General features: G+C 34.1%; 1 protein-coding gene across 2 annotated transcripts in view; it reads left to right on the top strand.

The window, feature by feature from the left end:
• Nucleotides 1-19,635, top strand: part of DMD (dystrophin) — a 2,089,898-nt gene that overhangs the window by 1,600,063 nt on the left and 470,200 nt on the right. For both annotated transcript variants that reach the window (XM_011378471.2, XM_011378473.2), the window contains exon 55: nucleotides 2,315-2,504. In XM_011378471.2, the coding sequence (XP_011376773.1) occupies nucleotides 2,315-2,504 (190 nt within the window). The remainder of the gene's footprint in view (nucleotides 1-2,314; nucleotides 2,505-19,635) is intronic.

Below are 19,635 nucleotides of genomic sequence, written 5' to 3'. Positions count from 1 at the left end.
GAACCCTTTCATCTGATTTATGCGCATCACGTTTTACAAATAACTCTTGCAAAGTTATTTACTGGTTACTTTCTCTAGAAGCAGAGGGTAAGTGGTATTTCAGGTTTAAGGATACAGGAGCTAAGATGCATCAAGTGCAGTTCATCACAAAGATGAAGCTGATAATGAAATGCACAGTGTCTAATTCTCTAAGCTTCCTTCACTCTGTCATGAGAGAATTTCATACTGTCCTTTTATTTTGTGTGAAATTGAAGTATGTTTGAAAATATGTCAATGTCTAACCCTGCGTTTATCTTCTGGAATGTGACAGCGTTTTTCTATCCCACATTTGGAGCTGGAGATGCAGTAAGTCTTAACGATTTCTAATGTGCAAGCCAACCTAAAAGTGTTAGCTTGAACTGGACAAAATTGCTGCTTTTGCAACCAGAAACGATCGAATGCCTGCAGTTATACATGTTTCAACCTGTACATTTCATAACAGCTTGTAATGTGAAGATTCTCAGCGCTCTTACAATGGTTCTGAATTTTTAAATCATACTGAGTTAGAAGGTAAATAAATGAAGAACAATTTAGATCTTTCCCCTGGAATTGATAGTTTGCCTGAAAACTAGATAAGCAGGGAGCCAGCGGTCCAGGTTAGCCCTTGAACTCTCTGAGGTTTAACTGATTTCTCCAACCAGAACACCAACGTATCTTTCAGCTGTGCAGTATTAAAGTTTATTTAGGAGTTGATAAATAGCTCAGGGCAATGCTTCCCTTTTTCCAGTAGCTGTATCCTCATAAACTTATTCTACCCTCCACCAGTTAATGCAGACAGAAGATTTTTATCCAGTATGAGCACTGAACGAAACGACACTGTAGAAGACTGTATGCTCAGCAGAAACCTCACCCATGATGAATAAACAGCTCTTCCGGGGGCTTTGCTGCCGCTGGCTCGGCAGGAGTTGTTTATTGCCTGGTTTGCACATCCCATGATAAAGTTGCTGCTGAAATAAATTGCAATTTTGCATAATTATTGACAATCACATCTTAACAAGCAGTGTGTATCATATTCAAGTGTTCAATTTTTTAAAATCCATTTTTAGCTTATGTATAATCCCACAAAGTGTTTGTGTAGTAATCGAAGGCAAATACAGCATTTAAATAGAGTACTAATTTTCTTATTGCAGACAAAATTTACCTGAATCTTTTTAGATGGGACTGTTACCGCCTAAGGCAATTTTCCCTTCCAACCTATTATTATGTAGATGTTTGTGGAGGGCATATGTGTGTGTATCCACAATACATGCATTATATATATCGTTAGGAAATATGATTTTTTTTTTAGATTTTTATGTCATAGGGTATTTGGTTCACCCTTTCTAAAATAGTGGAGGAAAGAAGAGAATGGGATGTGGGCAGAGGGAATTAACATTTTTGAGAAACTATAATGTGTTAACTATATAATGTGTGAGGCTTTACATACATTATTGTATTTTCATTCTCATCACAACAATATGTATTGTAGATGAGAAACTGAAAAATCAGAGAGGTTAAAGTAACTTGCTCTATCACAAGTTAGGAAGGGGATATTGAGATTCAAAACCATATCTGTCTGGTTTTTAGGCTCCGTTTTTTCTATCACACGTAAAATTTTCATGTGGAAAATATTCTCAATTCTATGACAGATACTAAAATATAAAGCTAATGCAATTTTCAAAACTATTAGAACACAATAGTTAGTGTTACGCAAAATAATATTTTGCACAATGGTTACTACAAAATATGTTATTTTTCTACTTGCTAGTCTTTTTGTTCTCCTTTGACCTCCAATTCCCTTCTCCTTTTTCCTCCAATGTTCAACTTTCTATTGTAGTTTTGCATTTTTGTGACTTTTTTCCTTGCCTATCTAATTCTGGTTTCCTGCCTCAGGTGACATCAAAGATAAGCATGGTGTAGGGATTTCAGGGTTTTACTTATAAAGATTAGCTTAAAATTTTGCAGCATATTAAAATAAACTTTCAAAATTGACTAGTAAAAACTAGAAAGTTAAAAATATATATATTTTGAGAGTTCATATATGAACTTTCAAAAGTCTAAATATATATATATGTACATACATACATATATATATATGTATATATATATATATACATATATATATATACACACACACACTATTCTAGTGGTTGCTTTTAAGAAGAATTTTAGCAACAACTCATCCCTTTGTTGGTATATGCAATTTAGTCCCTTTGTGCTTGCTCTTTTTCTGGGGTTGTCTGGGTGCACCATTCTGATATTTGAGAATTGCATCTGGACATTTGTTCCTTTGCAGAGTGAATGAGCGAGAGGCTGCTTTGGAAGAAACTCATAGATTACTGCAACAGTTCCCCCAGGACCTGGAGAAGTTTCTTGCCTGGCTTACAGAAGCCGAAACCACTGCCAACGTCCTACAGGATGCCACCCATAAAGAAAGGCTCCTAGAAGACTCCAAGGGAGTAAGAGAGCTGATGAAACAATGGCAAGTAAGTCAAGCATTTCCCCTCGAGCACTCTTGTGAATCTAGTTGAACAATTCTCAGCATTTGTCCTCATAATTGATATGCAAGCAACAGAATATTTATAAGTTGTTTTATATGTCCTGATATACTTAAGCATTTGGGTAAGAAAGAGAGAAGCAAAGAGAAAAGGAAATGTAATTTATTGTTTCATTGAACACTCCAATCTTCTAAATAGTACATATTTTTAACCAGGAAAAACTTGTACATAAAACCAGAGCTTTGGTCAAGGAGATACTTTGCTCAGAGAAATAAATTAGGGATTGGTTTATTAAATTGAAAACATTGCCATTTGGGGTATTTATTTAATACTTTACAGGAAAAGCCTTTGTATGAATTGTCTATTTTATTTAGCGTTGCTAACTGAATCAGTTTCCCTTCATTACTTTCAAATACGTTTTGAAATGCTAACCTGGCATTTTGTAGATTTCTTCCTAACATGATATCTGTGAAAATAAAAAGTGAGATGGCTAAATTTGTCATAGTTAACAATAATACAATTCTTAGACAATTGTTTTTCCTAGAGTAGAAACAAAAATTATTGCTATAAAATTTTATATGCATCAACAGTGAAAACAGAAGCTTAAGGTAGTTTCATTTAATGAAGTCTTAGTGAGAATCACATATTGCAGTTTAAGGAAGCTTCTTAAGTTTATTCTCAGGACCTGATATAATTTTCCTAAACTATTATGGAGTTTTGTTATGTATAGTTGAGTTTTCTGGCTTGCTATAAGAACTTTACTATTATCTCAAATAAAATCTAGAGTATTGAAATAAGATCAATTTTTGCAATAATTTTATTTTTTCATATTTTTAAATTATGAAAAACATGATAGTTTATCTTAGGTTGAAAAATAATAACAAAATCAAATCATAATAAGCAAAGCCTTTTCTCCTCCCCTTCTTGTTCTTCTCCTTTTTTTTTTCTGTTTTTAGATGATATTTGATCTACTTTGCTGCTCTTGTGCATAGAATAGCGGCAATTTATAGCTTCTTGAATTCCTCATTCTTGCCTTATCATTCTTCTCAAACCTTACTTGCTCTTCCACAATGTGTGTTGAGTTAGTTTGATCATATGGAGGTAGTTTGTTTAGAACAATACCTGATTTATCTTTGCAGATATCTTCCATGGCTTGAGAAAGTAAAAGCAATACAAAGTTAAATATTTTTGGTCACTCTTAGATGACTGGTTAGAAAATGTGTTGCTGTAACTTATTTGACTTATGATATTTCATAAATAAAATTTTCTCCTTGTAAATGACCATAAAGCCACCCTAGAATTTTAATAAATTATGGAGTCACATATTTTCATCAGCAATGGTAAAGAGTAAAACTTCAAGTGTTTTCTTTAGCAGATTATTTTAAAAATAAGGAATAATCCAGTAACTCAAAATCATCTTATAATAAGAATTTAATAAAAAATTTCCCTTGAATTAGTGAACATGTCTGTTTGAAGGCAAAGATACATCCATCTATCTCTTATACATTCTATATTTATGTCTGCAGTGCTATATAATGAAAATCGTTGTATAACTCCTAGGATATTGAGAAATTGCAAGATTATGAATCACTAAAGAAAAAAATTACCATGTTTCCTATCTATATTTACTATGGAAGAATGGAGTACATTTTGTGTTTAGATTTCTGATCCCTCTTTTAAAAACAGTTAGAAGTTATGATGAGGAAACTTTCTTAGCTTATGCTACATTACTCATAAAAATGTATTTATTCTTAAAAACCATATAAAACTCCCTAAGAGTTCCCGAAAACATTAAACATATCATTTTTCCCTTACTATGGTAGGACTAAAATTCCAGTATTATTTTAAAACATAGACAATTTTCTTGTTCTCTATTAGTTAATATTGTGTTTTCTGTAAATTCTAGTTGCCTGAGGTTGAAATTACATTTTACGAATAGGGATGACATTTATAGCCAGCTCTGATTTTTGATTAGATGGCTCAATGATAGTCTTTTGATGAAATATTTAGAGGTATCATGATAAAAACTCTAAACTACTGTAACTATTAATCATTGTTAATGGCACATTTCAACCGATAGAATTAAATCAAGATACTAGGGTTTAAAAGCAACGAAGGAAAATGCCAATCTTGAAAGTAAATAAAACCACATATTTTAGGAGATTACATACAGTTTCAGTATTTCAACTAAATGGAAGTGTTTGCTTTTTTCCTTCTAAAGAAGATTTTTTTATCTTTGAACAAAAGGAACTTTCTATAATACATGTGAAAGAAAAATGTGTAACATGCCTTTTCACTTTATTTAGAGAAGCTGGTAGCATTATATTCATTGTTTGATTCATGCTGTGCTGTGGTCCCCCTTTATCCACGGTTTCAGTTATCCGTGGTCAACCATGGTTCCAAATCATTAAATGGAAAATTCCAGAAGTAAGCAATTGATAAATTTTAAAATGCAGGCTGTTCTGAGTAGCATGATGAAATCTTGCTCATCCCACCCTGGATGTGAATCAACCTTTTGTATAGCATCTCCACAATATAGATGCTCCCCCACTCATTAGTCACTTAGCAGTCTTCAGTATTGTAGTGCTTGTGTTCAAGTCACCCTTATTTTACTGAACAGTGACCACAAAGTGCAGCAGTAGTGATCCTGGCAATTTGGATATGCCAAAGAGAAGCCAGAAAGTGCTTCCTTTAAGTGAAAAGATAAAATACAGTAAGATATTTTGAGAGAGATCGTATTCACATAAATTTTGTTACAGTTTATTGTTATAATTATTTTATTTTATTATTAGTTATTTTGATCTATTACTGTGCCTAACTAATAAACTTTTTCATAGGTACGTATATATAGGAAAACATGTACTATATATAGGGTTTAGTACTATCTATGATTTCAGGCATACACTGAGGGTCTTGGAACATATCCCCCATGGATAAGGGGAGACTACTGTATAGCAAGAGTAGTTCTTACATATTAAAAAAAGAAACTCCAAATGCCTAGCCAGAACAATAGCTGTCCCAACAAATCCTGATATATCTGTTCACGCAAAAGCAGTGATGTTTTACTTTATACAAATGCTACTAAATAGAGACAGGGAGTGAAAACCTTCACAAAATATGTTTTTCTCTATAACTGTCAGTCATTTGTACTATATATGGTGACTGCAGCTCTTGGTAGACTACCTATCACTGTTGTATATCATATCCACTTCATATTTAATTCTCTCAGCAATAATTACAATTCATGGGTTCTATAAGCATAAGTGTATTATGAAGCATACGCTTCCTTAATGGAATTAACCTGGTTAATTCCACTCTGAAAGCCATTAAAATTCCTTCCTTATATTAGAAAAAAATGTTATTTACTTTCTTTACTAAAAGCAAGGACATTATAGTTGTACTTTAGGATGATGAGATTTTTTTTGTGTAACTATTGTTATTTCTGAAAGTCTAACTGGAATTGTAAAGCCAGTTTTTTATAGAGTATCGTATAGAGCCTTGAGAAGTGACAGTCTGAGTTTTTTTAATTGAAAATATATCCTTAAAATGAAGAACTATATTCATATTGAATCAGATTCTTCTTGTGTCCCAAATATTTCCTGCTCCGGGCCTCAGAGAATTGTTAAAGATGGTCGTGGTTCCAAGTTCTAACATAACATCAGGGATAACTAACCCAAAATGGGAAGACTCTGCATTTTTGCTAATATTTCACAAGAATTTCACCAACTTAACTGGTTTGCTAAGCACCCCTTAGAGATAAATATAATACCAGCTTGTAAAGAAGGTGTGTGGGTGTGGGTATGTGGAGAGAGAGAGATGGTCACAAAGGTGGCATAATTAGGAATTTTTTCCTCAGCAAGAGAAATGACAGAGCAATTAATATTTGAGGTTCCTTTATCTGTGATCTGGGTCATGTCTCAGGCCATATCTCTCAACTCACTCCCTTCTCTAATTTCATTTGTTTACCCACATCTCTTCCCAACTCTCTTCCTCATTATAAAAATTCTCTTCTATTAAGCAAAACATCCAAAGATACAAGTTTGATATATTTCGAATCGTATATCAGGTACAATAAATTGATTAAGATATCTTAGATTTCTAATACATTATTGAAATTAAGGAAGTAGCTTCTTCACTGTTTCTTACAAAAATCTTGGCCTACTAGATAATTCCGAAGGAAGAAAGAAGAATGCAATCTTAGTAACACAATTAGTATCCTGAACAAATTGAGCTGTCATATTTCTTGGGACATGTGAGAATAAAGAGGTAATCTGAGGACGCTTAATTCCAAGAAAAGGAAACCCTTTGTGTATTCCTTTCTGTTGCTATAATTTGAATTGAGTTTTATATGTATTTTTTAGTCTTTCTTCTTTGGTGTCTAAAGAGTATGAAAGTTAATATTTCTATTTTGCCTGATGATGACTGCCTACTGCTTTAAATATGTAAAACTTTGATGTGTGTTATTTCTCTAAGAACTTTAATTCATCAAACCTTTATTAAGCATCAGTTAAGTGCCTAGCATGGTGTTAGGACTAGCAATAGAAACATGATTAGAGAAATGTTCTTCAAACACAGTTCAAGCAAAGCACTTAGGTTGTGTTATCAATTTAATTAGCATCAATCCACATTTTTTAAAATAAAAAGGAATAAAATTAAGAGAATAGAATAGAAAATAACAGAGTCCATCACTCTTAAGTAAGAGTCAGTATTGTCTTATGAAACTTTGGTTTCAGCTGTGTGTGTGTGTGTGTGTGTGTGTGTGTGTGTGTGTGTGTGTACCAGATCACTATGTAACATATATTCAAAAGCTTCTGTATTGGAATATGAGGTGGAGATGGAAATGCTAAGACAAAATTATAGTAGTGTGATGAGTATCATAGTAGACTAGATAGGACCTAGTAAAAATAGAAAACAATTGAAGTAAGCCTACCAAATAGGCCAAAAAACTCACCTAGAACAGTGTTTTTCAGTCTTCTTTATATATTGGAGGAGCTTTCAAAATGCTGATCTCTGGATTCCAAACCCAGAAATTTAAATTGGATTGATCACAGTTTGTCCTGTCCATGACTCTCATGTCCAGCCAAGGTTGAAAATCCCTGTTCAGAGAAATTCAGAAGAATAGATTAGGAGTTAGCTAGGTATACAAGGTTAAAAAGAGAATATTTGGCAAAGGAAACAGCATGTCCAAAGTCCTGGACAGTATGGCAGTTTGGAATTCTGAAGGTTCTGCATGGATAGGGTATGGTTTTAGAAAAATGAGATTGGGAAGATCAGCTGGGGCTAAATTATGCAGAAAGTCAGCATGGTATAGTAGATAATGAGCCTTGTAGGCAAAAAGACCACGTATGTTACCATGTGTTGCCTAACCTCTAAGTCTCAATTATATTCTTCTATACAATGAATACAGTACTTAACAGGATTTTGTGGGGAATAAATGATAAGATACATGTAAAATGCCCACCAGAAGGGCAGCATGTTGGAACTTCAAAGGCTCGGTATGTGTAATCTGTCTTTCTCTCCCTCTTACCACCTATCTTTAAGAATTTGGACTTTATATGTAGTCTACGGGAAATGACAGCATAGTTTTAAAGAAATGGAAAAACCAGACTTAGGTTTTTGAAAGACCACTCTGGTACCTGTGAGGAGAATGTATTGGATATGAGACCTGTCCAGGAACAGTTAGAAAGTTATTACTATACTATTCTAAGCAAGAAATGATAATTAAGGTGCTCAGGTTGAACAAATGAAACAGACATCTGAGCTATTTTGGGGGTAAAAATAAACATTATGATGCACTTTATGCGAGGTAAATGAGGAGAGGAATGTGAGATGCAATGAGGATTCACTCGCTGCTTACCACTTGGCCTGACTGAGTGCTTTTACGGAGCTGTAGAATCCAAGAGGAGAAATAATGGTGGGAAGAGAAGTAAAGAATGTGATCAGTTTTAAGGTGTCTGTGAGTAATAGAGGTGAAAAGACCACACTCCTTGAAGCAGTTATGAATGTGGATCTAAAATTTGGAGAAAGATCTGGGTTGAAGATATAAAATTGAAGGACATCAACTTGGAAGCCATAGAAATACATAATATTATACACACCAATCTATGTCATTGTTACTTGAATTTCTCCATGGTCCATTTAGAAATACAACTGAAAGTCACAAAACTATTGCTTACTGCAACACAGAATTGGTATTACGTGCTTTGCTATCTTCTATATTATTCAAGGGGACATAGCGATGGGAACTGTCTTAATAGTTTAAACACGAAAAAAGGCAAAAAAACTAGCAAAGCTTTGCTGTAAAACTCATACCATAGAAATAGCAAAAGTATCTGGGAAATGCAGTCAAGATCTTGAAAAACTCTTTCCAAAAAGGCCAGATAGTTTCTTCTATTACATAAACATGGAAATTTTTATTTTCCCTTTAATTCTCAGATAGCTACTGTATAAAGTTCATACACATACACAATGTAACAGATTGTAGTGCTCAGGAACAGATTCAAGAGCTACATGCTTGTAGCCTTACTATACTCAGTAGTCTATTATGTTTCAGGTTTGGACCTTGAAATTCCTGTAGATCACAGAGAGAATCAAAAAAGAAATAGTGAAAATAATTAAAAGTTTAGAAAAAAAGAGTCAATAAGGACAAAAGTCCAAGACTGGTACTTTACATCCTATAGTATGGAAGACTATAGAAAATAAGAATCCATTCATTTTTGTTCAATGATGAAAAAACAATCACCTCAATTTAATGCAATGAGTTTAGTCACGTGATTGTAAGAGTCATAACATTCTGGACCATGTTACCATGATCTCTTTCATGTATAAACATGTTAATTGAATGTATTGAAAACTTCAGAATCTACTTTTCTGGATATTGCCATTTAAGGTAGCTATTATCTGGAATGATACAAGGAAGCACCAAATTGAATAATTTTGTAATTCAATTATTGGATTCTATATGTATAAGTTTACATATACTGTATAAACCAAAAGAAAGGCCCACATAGGTAAGAAGACTCTGTGCATACTGAAAAGTCAATTTTGATAGCCCCTTACCTTTTATTCTTCTCAGAGCTATTGTGAGAATCTTATAATAAATATAAAAGCACTTTGAAAAAGTTTCTTCAAGTGAAAGAGCCATTATCAATGTTACGAATTACCATTAGATAAAAGTCAAACTGAAGATATAAACCTAACTCTTTAAAATCAGATCAAAGTTATATTAATGAGAATGATAACTATTTTTTTCATTTTTTTTGGTAATTGACAAAGCATTTATACTTTCATTCTCTAATTTGATTCCCAGTGAACACCTCTGATATTGCTACAATTATTTCCATTTTCAGTTGAGGAAGGTAATATTAGAAAGGTTAAGTAATTTAGCTATTACTATTTCCTTGAAAGTCAACTAATTTTGAGTTTTATCACACCAGATTCAGAGGGAAATAATTCAAAATAAAAACCTATTAAATAAATGTTTAGTCTATGGCCATGCCACCCTGAACAAACCCGATGTCTGATCTCGGAAGCTAAGCAGGGTCGGGCCTGATTAGTACTTGGATGGGAGACCACCTAGACCAAATGCTGTAGGCATAAATAATAATAAAAATAAATGAATAAATAGATAGATATAAATAAATAAATGTTTAGTCTTCTGGGATTAATAACACCATTTTTCCAATTATCAGAATAGATAATAATAGTCCACTTTAAAAAAAAATACTACTATGTGCCAGGCAGCGTGCTAAGTGCTTTGCTTGCATGATCTACTATCATCCTATTCCTTTTAAAGATGAAAAAACTGAAGCTTTGGGTAGCTTCTTATAAGGTCATACAATTGTATATAGAGTCCGTATTTGAACCTAAGTTTGACCTCTGACCTTCAGCTACTCCTACTATCCTACCCATTACTCTCACCTGACTGAGCATTCCAGACAAAGACCCAAGATAACCAAAAACAAGTTCCAAGTCATTCACCTACTTAGGAATTTGTTGATTGATGGAAATATATTTACTTCCTAAACATCTATCTTTCCTTTACATTTTTTTAGTCTAGTTTCTACATTTACCTCCCACCTGAAACACTTCTCTATAAAACTACCATAACTTCCGAATACAAATGGCTTTTATCATGTCCTAGAAATCTGTGCCTACTTTGTCATTGTTGCCTACCACAGTCTTCTGGAAAATTTCTCAGCTTTTGACTTGCTGGGGTGCTGTATACTATTAGTTTTCTCTGAACTCTCTGACTACTCATTCTTTTTTTACCTAAGAACCTAGTCTGGGCTCTTTTTTCTGTGTTCATTAATCTCATTCTCTTCATTCAAAAGTCAATCAATAGTTACGAAGTGTTGGTTATATGCTAGGTATTAGACTAGAAACAGTCTTTTGTCTATCTCCTTTAATCCAATGATTTGAAGATTTTTATCTCCAGTATCAGTCTCACATTTCTTACTGAATATGGGACATTTCTTACTCAAATGTCTCACAGACGTCATAAACTCAATATGATCCATATCAGCTGTATCTCTTATACCAAGTTTTTACCTCCTGTCCTGTCATTCATCACATCTTTTCAGAGATTTCAAACCAAATAGTCATTTCTATATCTCCTTCTCATTTGCCCCATTTTCTACTTCATTTTCAAGATCTATTGATTTTTATTCTCTTATCCTTTGTTCCCATTTCTTTCTCTCTAGTTCCTTTATAACTACTCTAATGCATACTCTGATGACCTTCTTCCTTCCTCCACTCCTTTCTTCCAATTGCATTACCCCAATCCAACCAGAGATTGCTATTTCAAATTAAGCTTCCTAAGGCATAGCTTAGATTGTAACTAAATTATAAATTCCATGAGAGCAGGAATTTCATCTACTTTATTCACTTATATACTCCTATTGCCAAGACAGTGCCTGGCATATGATAGGTGCTCAATGAGTATTTGTCAAATGAATGAAATAATATATGACTCCTCTATTCAAACACCATTTATGACTTCTCAAAGCCCTCAGAATATTCTACAAACTATTTCACCTGGCCCTTTAGGATTGGCCTGCAATCTCAATTTCAATCTTCTCATTTTTCCTCTCCATGCACCCTCAGCTCTCATTAAAATACATAGCTTGTTAGCCTACTTTTGTGTCTTTTTTTTAATTAAATTTATTTTTATTGGTGTAACTTTGGTCAATAACATTACATAAGTTTCAGGTGTACAACACTATAGTGCATCATATGTATATTGCATGTGTGTTCATCACCCAAAGTCTAGTCTCCTTCCATCACCATATATTTGATCCCCTTTACCCTCTTCATACTCTCCCCTTAACCCTTTCCCTTCTGGTAGTCACTATATTGTTGCCTATGTCTATGAGTTTGTTTGTTTGTGTCAATCGTAACAATATGGATGGATTTAAAGAGTTTCATACTAAGTGAAATAAGTCAGACAGAAAAGGAAGAGAACCATATGATTTCACTCATATGTGGGATATAAAAGAAAGAAACATACTTTTGTGTCTTTTGATGACCCTGTTTTTTCTCTTGAGATTCCTTTTCCTCATCTCAGTTTACCCAGATATTACCTAGTTTCCAAAGAAAGCCATATTCACATCCTTTCCTGTTCCCTGAGCCCCCAAGCTAGAAGACATCTTGCCTCCCTCTCAATTCCCAATGCCATTTCTCTGTACTTTAAATGATGTTTAGTGCTTTCTGTATTGCATTAGAGAAGCTGGAGAGGATAGTGTTTAATAGTATGGACGCTGAAGCCTAACTACCTGGGTTTAAATCATGATTCTGATACTTACTGACCATAGATACATGTCTTAATTGCCCTAAATTTGCACAGCTGTAAATCAGTGGTAATGATAACATCTACCTCATCAGGGTGTTGTGAAGATGAGGCAAATTAATATATGTGAAGTGCATAAAACATTATTTGACACATAGTAAGCAACAAATAAACATAGCTAGTATTATGTTATTATCAGATGTGTGTGTGTGTATCAATGACTAATGATAGACAGATGGGTAGATAGATGATAGATAGATAGATAGATAGATAGATAGATAGATAGATAGATAGATATAGGTGCTTTTGTATTGGTTATTTCACTATAAATTCCTTAATGGCACAGTCCTCATGTGATTTGAGTAAGAAACTATTTAATAAAAAATGAATGAATTAATGAAAATATTCCTAAAATAATGGCTACCATGAGTATTAGAACTCTGATTTTTTAAAGCTTTGTCTTTTCAAATCCAAGAAAAGATTAATAATCTTCAAGAGGTTTTAGTTCTTAAATGTCAATATTAAATGTCGACTCATGTTTGAAAAGCTTTTTCAAGTCTTCCGATACAAACGGACTTTAATTCTTGAGAATAAACATACTACACTGAGAATTAAAAAGAGATATTTTGTCTTGCTGCCCTTTTCTTTCAACCTCACATCAAACATTGAGAGTCCCTGAACCACACTTTGGTAAAAGTAGATTATTTTTCTCAAACAGTCTGACCAACATTGGATGCCACATCACTGGCTTATAGATATGTTACTAAAATTAATAAAATTGTTGTGAATGCATGCTATGAAGCAGTAACAGTGAAGACAGTGAGAATTGGGAACTATTCACTACCTTTCTTGAATCTTCATATGTAATTTTAGGCCTTCTTCTCTAGACAAGAATAGAAAAGGTAAAGTTCGACCACAGAAAAAGTCAAAGAAATTCACATCACCTTCTCTCCCTCCCTTTGCCCAAACTCAAAAGTTCTTTTGAGGGTTAACAATATTTGAAAGCAGATTTTCCAGGCAAAAATAATAATAGTAATAACATTCCTTTATGTGGCGAGTAGCAATGTCCCCCCTTCCTATTGGAAAATTCCGAAAGTATGAATTAGAGAGATTGAATGAAAGAATCTTCAGTCTCAGATTCACAAATTATTTTTAAAATGAACTTCATTAGTATCTCTCTTGTGCCTTTCATAATTCTGATAATAAAACATTTCAGGTATTAGTCAAAGATTAATAGTATTCAAAATAATTTAGGTTATCAGCATGTGATTTTCATTCCACATGAGGTCCATTTGCAGTTTACGTGGTTTTCTAAATTACATTAAAATAAAATGTCAAAAAGTTCACATTTTTTAACAGCATCAATCTTTGAAGAAAGGTTATTGAACAAAGGTCTCTGCATAAATCAGCCATTCCCCACAGAGGTAAAAGAAGCCATTACACCTGGTTATGAAAGAGAGTTTCATGAATGCGAGAGAAATAAATCATTCCCCACTGGAGAACATATTAGTGTATATGGAAGAATGTCTATTTCCTGATAGTGAGAAATCAACAAATTACTTTTACTTGCTCCTGTATCCGTGGTTCCCTTGAGAATTCTACTAGAAAGTTGACTATTCAATATTATTATTATTATTGTAACATAATGATCTGAGTCATTATAAATGTCATCTTTAAATACTTTAAAGATTTCAGATTTTTCTCTCTGATTTCTATTCACCTCCAACATCTTTTAAAATATATTATTCCTTGAGAGTTACAGAAAAAGTTGTTCCCTGCAAAAAAAAGCATTTCATCTGCTCTCAGTAGCCAACCACATCTCACCTCAATCCTTTGCTCTCAGTTCAACAATATTGGATTCAATTCAGGGCCATGGCCCCAAATTTAATGAGACCTGGATATTTATGAACTGCTTGACCAGACTTTCTTCCCACTTATTTACTCTATAAATCCTATTTTTAATTTTTACAGTAGTTTCACAAATAGTTGGAAGACTGTTGTAAATTGCAGTTTTAAAAACTGAAATGAGTATAGATAGCATTTTTACCTACTATGAGAAATTGTTGACATTTTCTGTTTTGGAGTAGAAAACAATTGTCATTTTCTTGGATGCAACCATTGGATCAATTAGATAACTCTAAATTCATTTCCTATCTAAGACCTAAAAGAAATTTTTATATTTATACAATGTATACATGTAGTAAAAACATTCCTGAGTGTGACTTAAGGACAGCCATTGTGAACTGGGGATCTGTCACAGAACAGTAAAGAAATTTGAGGATCCAAAAGTTGATAAGAGCCATATTTGACCCCAAAGAGGAATCGATAGTGGTGGGACTTGGGGAAGGACAGGGAGATCTAGCCAAGAAGGTAAGGAATGTGATTAAGGTGAGTACAGAATCCTTTGGTCTCCCAGAGGAAGGGGCACCTTCCACAAACCTTTTGGAGATGAACTTTTGCTATATAAAAAAAATGGTTCAAAATTTAATGGCTTAAAACAATAATAGTTATTTGTTTTGCACATGAATCTACAATTTGGGCAAGGGTCATTGGGGACTGTTTGTCTCTGCTCTTTGTGATATCAACTGGGGCAGGTCAGCTGGCTGCTGGAGGATCCACTTTCAAGTGGGCTCCCTCACATGCCTGGGAAGTCAGTACTGGCTGTCAGCTCTTCTTCATGTGGCCTGTTCACAGAGCAGTCTGGGCTTTTTCACAGCATAATCCCTGAGTCCCAAGAGCAACCATTCCAAGGGACAAGAAGTTGAAGCTGCCAATTTCTTAAGACTTGGGCCGTAAACTAGCATAGTTATGCTTCTGCCGTATTCTAGCGTTCAAGTAGTCACAGAGCCCAGATTCAAAGGGATGGGACATAACCCTCACCTTTTCATAGAAGAATGTCAAAAAGTTTGGGGGCCATGTTGTAAAACTGCCACGGAAAGCTTCTTGTAAAAGACACTAGTCTGAATATTAAACGTAAGTAGGCATTATCTTGCTTAAGAGGAGAGGTTATCTTTGCCCAGAATACCCTTTCTCTCCTTTCCTACCTGTCTAAATGCTGCTCATGCTTCAAGTCTTAGTCAAATACCCCTTCTTGCAGAAGCATTATCTGGCCTTGCCTCTAGGTGAAAAATTGGGTATATACCAAGTATACTGATGTTTTACAAATTTTAAACTTTTTTTCTATAACAGAACATAAATCAATTTTCCTTCTTTCTTGAAAGCTATAAAATGCTCATGACAGTAACTATACAAATAAAAATAAATCTGTAGTGTAATAAAGGATATCCAAAATAGCAATATAGAGACTTACATTTTTACTTCCCTGTTTGCTTTTCTTTCTCTACTGTTTTCCTCAAGGTATTTTAGTGACGTCACCTATACCAATATGTACCATCCAAGTTTTAGAATATGATTATTAATAACCTCATTTGCATAGCTCTACTAGCTAATCTGCGCACAAAGTAGCCTTAAGGAGGTCTTAGTTTGTCTCGGTTTAATCTATCTTTCCTATCATTCTCTTAGTGAGTCAGTCTCTCTCTCTCTCTTTCTCTCCACCCTCCCTTTTTCCCTCCCTTCCCCTCTCTCTCCCTCCCTCCCTCTCTCCTGCCCCCATGTCTCTCATTTCTTTTTCTTTTCAAGTGACTTTCAGCTAAGCAGAAAATGCATTTCAAGTCTCTGTGCCTTCCTCTAGGCTCTATGTTTTTCACTCACCCAGGACTGCTCTTTCTGAATTCTTTCCCTTACGTAGCAGCCATCTATTAGAGTTGTACAAATGATAGAACCTCATTTTTTAAGGGCCAGACATTATCTTGAGCAAGCAGTTAAAAGGATTCAGCAAATCAAAACATGAGCTAATATGAATAACTCTTAAAGACACTGTGCTAAGGAAATAAGCCACACACAAAAGGATGAATATATATAATTCTACTGATGTGAAGTACCTAGAATAGTAAAATTCATACAAACAGAAAGTTGAATAGCAGATCCCAGGGGCTGAAGGTGAGGGGGTTGGGGAATTATTATTTAACGGGTATCTCAGTTTCAGTTGGGGAAGATAAAAAAAGTTCTGGAGATGAATGGTGCTGATGGCTGCACAAACAATGTGAATGGACTTACTGCCAGTGAACAGTATATTTGAAATGGTTAAAACAGTATATTTTATGTTATATGTATTTTCTCACAATAATAAAAGAAGAAAAAATGAGCTAACAGGCTTTTAAAGGGACTTTTTATGGAAGTAGTATGGTATCAGAGAGTACAAAGGATCCTATTTTATAGGTCAAAAGATCTAGGTTCTGATCCTGACCACTAATCTGTGTGATCTTGGGGAAATCAGTGGCGTTGGGGATCTCGGGTTTATATTCTGGAAAATGACACAGCTAGACAAAAGAAATGTTTCTCCAAGTTCACCTACAACCTGCACCATTTTTACTAGGAAAATGTATTTAAAATGCAATGTCAGAAGCTGACTCTCTAGGGATGGGCCAGGGAATCTGCATATTTAAAGAGCTCCCAGGTGGTTCTTGTGCCTATTTAAATTTGAGAACCACTAGGCCAGATGCTTGCCTAAGGACATTTCAGCTCTGAAATTTGACATTTCGATTCAGAGAGGCAGATTCTCTGTCCTTATGTAGGAAAAAAACGTGAAGAAAATACTAGATGTTCTGCTTGTGTTGGACATTTTTCATTTGGTATCCTCATCTGCAATGACTAGTCAATCAGGAATAGTATTGTTTATTCTTCCCACTGTTTTGGAGACGCATGGGGAAAAGATAAGCCAGATGGTACCGAGGAAGATTTACATTACCATTTTCTTCTTTTTCCCTTTGCATATTCTATAAAACTGCCCATGCCTCCATCTGAGCCATGATCATTAATTTAATGTCATGATCTAATGGCTCATGACATTAAATTATAACTTAGCCTAACATCATCAAATTACAGTATCAGAGAAAGAAAGTTTCTTTTCTCAAGTTGATTCCTATACCTTAAACCAATTGTATCATTAGCTGAATTATTAATAATTATGTCTAAGCCTTGATTTAGGGAATCTTCTGTCTTTCATGGAAATGCATTTTATTAAACAGGATATAGGTTATAACCAATTTCTCAAAAGCAAAGTTAAAAACGAGAAAAAAGGTTTGGATTGGTTTTGCTCTGTGTGTGTGTGTGTGTGTGTGTGTGTGTGTGTGTGTGTGTGTGTGTGTGTTTACAGTACTGAAATACAGTCTGTCTGGGACTATATATAAGATAAAAGTAAAGGAGAGTAGTCAGATAGGTTACATACATTTAATGGTGAAACAATTATCTAAGTATCCTTAGAAAGGTATGACACCTTCAGCTATTTTTACTAATCAGTCAGAGAGGTCCTATCAATATTTGTCTTGAATAAATAGTTTTGTACTTATAACTTTGTGTTTATTTTTAAATTTGTATATTGGCTGAGGAAATAAAGAATCCTTAGTTAATTCAAGCAAAGATTTTATTCTGAACAGGTTTTTGTTGTGGCTTTACTTATTTGAACTTGTCTATAACATTTTTGTGTCATGAATGTGATTAAAATAGAAAATAATTGATTAATTTAACAGAGAAAGAAAGGGAAAGAGAACTAGCAGGAAAAAAATACAAACTACATGTTTTCCCATGCAAAGTCCACATGCTTTCTTTCTATAAAGTCTGTCAGGCTAAGGGAGAAAGGCCTATTCTGGCCTAGTAAAACAAAGGGAAAAAATATGGTAGAAAGTTCTGCCATTTCACCAAATGTGACACCAAGAAGTCTGAGACAAGCTGTGGCAGAATTTAGGCTCAGTAAAACTCAGACAATTGACCTTCCATGTGAGAATCTCAAAATGAGTTTAGTCGGAGGCACAGGAGTTGAAATCCAATAATATATGCAACAGCAATCATGCCAGAATTGCACATAGAAAGCAAATTAGTCTTCTAATAGAGGAACCAAATTAAAATTCATTCTCTGAGCAGATTTTCAAACACATTCTTCTTTTATTTTTCTGTTTACAAAAATGGAACACCACCAGAAAAATGAGAATTTCGAAGACAAGATGAAAAAATTGGAATTCTAAGAGGAGAAACAGAAAAAAATTTACACACACACTCTCACACACACACAAACACACAGTGAGAGAGTAGTTTGCCTACATGGTATATCTGAAAAATTCCTTTGCTGCAGTCTTTCTCACAGGAAATGACTAATTCTCATGATGTGAGAGATTTTCTTTTATATGGTATTGGAAAAGAAAATAAATTTACCCAAATTCCTTGAGGGCAGTGTTGTATTATTCCCATATAATATATTCTCTTCAAAAAAAGTAACTCCAGTGTTAAGACAGGACTTGTGACTCAAATGGCATGTTCTGCTCCCTGTACTAGAAGTTGCATCGATCTGTCTATATTCACAGAACACTACTAAAGGAAGTATAAGTAAGCACACATCATTCTCATGTTCTGCAATATATTATCTGCTTTAAAAAAAAAACTGTCATAGTTGTAGTAGATTGAATGATCAACCCTAGCTCTCATTTTCTGCAATCACAACCTTGACGTCGCCTCCTTATGGATGGAGTGTACCTCCCAACTCCTGGATGTAGGGCTTAGCCATGTAATTAGCTTTAGCAAACAGCAAGTGAGCAGAAATGATAGTGTGCTAGTTTGAAAACTAGGCCTTAAGATGCCTTGCATTTTCCTGTTTGTGCTTCTACCACATGTATAAGAAGAATGTGCCCCATCTACACTGCTAGTCTCAGAAAGAGAATGAGAGACATATACATCAGGGATGCACTAGCCATGCACATGCAGGAGAATCAAAGATTGTTGTTTGAAACTATAATGTATTATTATGCATTATTGTAATAGCTAATTGAAATAGCAAAGAAGTTTATGTTTTTCCTGAATACCTATTGAAAATTAATAATATCAGCCATCTTGTAGTAAAAATATAAAGCTTATATTTTAATTTTAATGGTTTACTGTTAAATTTTTTTAAGTAATTACATCTTCCTTGTCCAGGGATATCATTATAATAAGTTTATACATCACAAATGCATTATTTATTCTGTTAATTTATTTGTAGGTCTGTAAATTAATTTATTTGTAACCCACCAATCTTGAGGGGATACACACATTTCTCTACTAAGCTTTAAAAAGCTATTACATCAAAGTATTGCATAATAATATGTTTCATTTTAATACATCATGCATTCCCAGGAGAAAGTGAGTGATATTTAGTTTTATGTGGGAGAGAAAAATAATGAACATTACCATCTGGTTTAACCCTTGTGGTTGTATGGAATTGTAGCTGTGTTAATTACTCTTGTG

This window comes from Pteropus vampyrus, unplaced genomic scaffold, assembly GCF_000151845.1.
Source record: "Pteropus vampyrus isolate Shadow unplaced genomic scaffold, Pvam_2.0 Scaffold340, whole genome shotgun sequence".
Lineage (NCBI taxonomy): Eukaryota > Metazoa > Chordata > Mammalia > Chiroptera > Pteropodidae > Pteropus > Pteropus vampyrus.
Note: the sequence above shows the minus strand (reverse complement) of the source record. Positions and strands in the feature narration are given on the sequence as shown.